A 4,167-nucleotide genomic window follows, 5' to 3' on the forward strand; every position below is an offset into this window, starting at 1 on the left:
ACCTAGGTGATTATCTATTGGTTATGAGATGGGCTAAAAAATAGCATTCACACAACGCATGCATATAAAAATAGTATATCGGAATACTAATTAGCTATTAGAAATAAATGCAATGCACTCTAAACCTTGTCTATTGAGGAAACACACACAAATTTAACTGTGCCTTCTAAACCGTGACGGAGGGAGTATATATATAGGCTGTTCGACTAATGAAAGTGCTTCATTCCATTAGATCTCACACATGTCGTGATACGGAGCACAATATTATAGGAACCTCGAATACGCATGTCCCCACAACCCCACCTTCCTATGAGGGTATAACACGCAAGTCCGAACCAAACAGTGTGCACCTTATTCTACATAGTACCTTAGAGAGTGATGCGCACCAATTTATTTTTACATGCATGCATGTCACATTAAAAAAATGGGATGGGATAAAGCCCACCTCAACATGCAGCCATGCATGCAAAACACCCACCGCCACATGCAACCATGCATGAGAAAATATTTATAATTCTACTTATATTGAACAGATATTTTCAACTATACATAATAAAATATAATAAGTCATATGTATTTTTAATTTTGATTCACATGTTATTAATCAAAATATTTATATCCCACATTATCAAATCTTATTGAAATATATTGCAACCGATTTCTGCAGCAATGCGCATGCTATCATCTGGTATTCATTAACATGGCAAGTCAATTTCCCGCAATCACCTATGATTTCAGTTATAGATGATATAATTCCTACTTACGCAAACAGAGAAAGTTAAAACCCCAATCCTATATGCGGTCTATAGCAGGGGAAAAGCTAGTCGATCACCCATTGACAAACAAAACATGAATCATTTCGCAACGCTTGCTATCAGTTCTTTTTACGTTCTCGGTTTTTATAAATTTCTAGGTTTTATTTTAATCATAGTGCACATTTTATTTTAACATTTGCAAACATCAGTTTAATAAAAAGTGAACATTTTTTATTACAGGATGAGCAATTTTTTTAACATGGTGATCCATTTTTAATGACACCATGAACAGTTGTTAAAAATGGTGAAACAATTTTTTATACATAGTGGACGATTTTTAATACATGGCAAAGATTTTTAAATACGCGATGAACATTTATTGGGAAACACAACGAACAATTTATTATGCATAAATAATGCTAGAAAAACCATGGCAAGAAAACCAGAAAAAATGACCAACACACAAACGTTCCACCATCGTCCAGGTTTTGTACAAACATGAAACATGACATTTTTTAATCATAGTGCACATTTTATTTTAACATTGTAAACATTAATTTAATACAAGGAGAACATTTTTTATTATAGGATGAACACTTTTTTTAACATGGTGATTGATTTTTAATTGCACCACGAACATTTGTTAAAAATGGTGAAATAATTTTTTTACGGAGTGGATGATTTTTAATACATGGCAAAGATTTTTTAAATACGTGATGAACATTTATTGGAAAACACAACGAACAATTTATTATGCCTAAATAATTCTACAAAAACCATGGCAAGAAAACCAGAAAAAATGACCAACACACAAATGTACCACCATCTCTCATAAAATATCGCGAGGCTGACACTGGGAAGCCACATCAACTTGAACTGGGCCCCTGGCCCATCATCGCTAAAGTGTGCGCCGCCTCTCATATATGACGGTAATGAGATCTATATAGGAGGTCTTGTAAAAAGTGGTCTATTGGCTGCTTCAAGATAATCATCATATATGGTGTTGTCACAACTACAAGGTGGTTGGGTGTGCACAACAGGGATAGAGACATATGATTGTCTGCATATTTAAGTATGGTTGATGTCATTTGTGCGCGGATAAGAAAATAGATATGAGGGAGGAAGGAAGGAAGTCAATGGTGAGGTGGCATGGTAAAGCAAGTGATTGGAGTGAGGTAGTGATCGACTGTTCCTATCAGGTGCCACTAGTAGAAAAAGGGCCTTCAGTCCCGGTTCATAAGGGCCTTTAGTCCCCGTTCTGGAACCGGGACTAAAGGGTCGGTACTAATGCCTATCCCTTTAGTCCCGGTTCAATCCAGAACCGGAACTAAAGGGCGCGGCCACGTGGAGCTCCACCTTTAGTCCCGGTTGGTAACAGCAACCGGGACTAAAGGAAATTTTATGATTTTTTTTTGAAATTTTTTTATTTTCAAATTTCTGAATTATTTTAACCTCTAGTCTGTAATCACCACCCCTCATCACTTCTTAATTTATCCTCTAATCACCCTCAATTTATCCTCTAATCACCCCTCATCATTCCAAATCATCTAACTTTCCGAACGGTCACCCATCCTCCCACTCCCCCAGCCTGAGCACGCTTAACTTCCGGGTTCTATTCTCCCTCGCTCCAAGTCTGCACTTCTTGTTTTCCTGACAATACTAAGATGTCAATCCTATTAACCTTCAGGAATTTAGCTTGAGCATGAAGTGACACATTTCATAGTTTTATTTTGAAACTATTGTTTTAAAATACAATAATTATTTAGTAACACTAATATTTCTTGAATAATTAGTTTGACCATTGTTTGACCACAGTTTGACCACAGTTTGACCAGATTTGACCAAAATTGAAATAACAGAAATAATTATTTAGTAACACTAATATTCTAGGATAATTAGTTTGACCATTGTTTGACCACAGTTTGCCCACTGTTTGAATTTTTTTCGATTTTTTTCACTCTAGATCTTAAAAGCCCCGTAACTTTTTTTCTATTAGGTTTTTAAGGATTTTGAAAATGTTTAACGGGGTTCCCCCGGTTAAATTCGGATGTAACTTTTCGAGTAGATGATTTTTCATATAAAAAACTTTTTCATCCGAGTTAGTATGCAAAAGTTATGTCCATTTTTACAAATTTCAGAGAGATTTTGCAAATAAAGTCAAAATTCACATTTGCAAATTTTCCCAACAACTAGACCACATATCACATGGGAAACTTATTTTCTTTTATTTTTTTGACATTTCCATCATTTTCTTTTTTTTAAACTGAAAAGGCGATCCAGGGGGGGTAGAGTTTGAAAATGGGATCTTTAGTACCGGTTCGTGGCAGGAACCGGGACTAAAGGTCCCATTTTCATTAGTCCCGGTTCGTGCCTCAAATCGAGACTAAAGGTCTAATCTTTAGTCCCGGTTTGAGGCACGAACCGGGACCAATGGTTGTGGGCCAGGAGCGAGGCCCATTGGTCCCAGTTCATCCCACCAACCGGGACCAAAAGGTCCAGATGAACCGGGACCAATGGCCCACGTGGCCCGGCCGGCCCCCTGGGCTCACGAACCAGGACCAATGCCCCCATTGGTCCCGGTTCTGAACTGAACCGGGACTAATGGGCTGACCCGACCTGGACCAAAGCCCTGTTTTCTACTAGTGTGCTGGCCAAAGGAGGTAGAACAGGTGGATGGGATGCCAAGAAAATAGTTTTAGTGAATCATCTTTATTTTTTCCTAATATATTTTTTGTAGTACATAAATGGAATGTGTGTCATTCCATTATTTTGGTCAACACAACATATTATTACACAAATAATCTCGCACATAAGAATTTAGATATATTCCCATATGCATGAGCATTTCTATATGTCTACATGTCCTTGATGCATCCACGTGGAATAGCTATCAGTTGTAGGTCAGAACTTCTACCTACAGTCATCCCGAATTTTTCGGACATATCCAATGATTCTGGACTTGCCCCATCTGGAAGCACCCAATCGAAGTGGTAGAGCAGGTTTGCCAAAGTGATCTCCAAGGTTGACGCGCCGAATAGCATACCAGGACATTGCCTTCGTCCAGCACCAAAGGGGGTGAATTCAAAGTGTGTCCCATTGTAATCTAAGTTGTTGTTCTCAAACCTCTCTGGCAAAAAGGCTTCAGGGTGTTTCCAGTACTTTGGATCCCTAGAAACTGCAAAGACATTAATTAATACAGTGGCGCCTTTAAGCAGCTCATAACCCATAATTTTACAATCCATTCTGGCCATGCGTGGGATTAGTGGAGCCGGTAGGTGCAACCTAAGAACCTCCTTAATGACCATTCGCATGTAGTGGAGGTTTCCAAGGTCACTATTTTTTATGATTGTTCGATCTTCACCTAATACTTTTCTTATCTCTAGTTGAGCCTTAAACATTGTTTTAGGATGAC

General features: G+C 38.1%; 1 protein-coding gene across 1 annotated transcript in view; it reads right to left on the reverse strand.

The window, feature by feature from the left end:
• Positions 1 to 3,464: 3,464 nt before the first annotated feature.
• LOC119342746 (ent-isokaurene C2/C3-hydroxylase-like) overlaps positions 3,465 to 4,167 on the reverse strand; it is a 4,186-nt gene continuing 3,483 nt past the window's right edge. Inside the window, exon 3 of the mRNA XM_037614144.1 lies at positions 3,465 to 4,167. This exon is cut by the window's right edge and continues 1 nt beyond it. Within this exon, the coding sequence (XP_037470041.1) occupies positions 3,611 to 4,167 (557 nt within the window). The 3' untranslated portion in view covers positions 3,465 to 3,610.

The sequence above is a fragment of the Triticum dicoccoides genome, unplaced genomic scaffold (genome assembly GCF_002162155.2).
Source record: "Triticum dicoccoides isolate Atlit2015 ecotype Zavitan unplaced genomic scaffold, WEW_v2.0 scaffold10348, whole genome shotgun sequence".
Lineage (NCBI taxonomy): Eukaryota > Viridiplantae > Streptophyta > Magnoliopsida > Poales > Poaceae > Triticum > Triticum dicoccoides.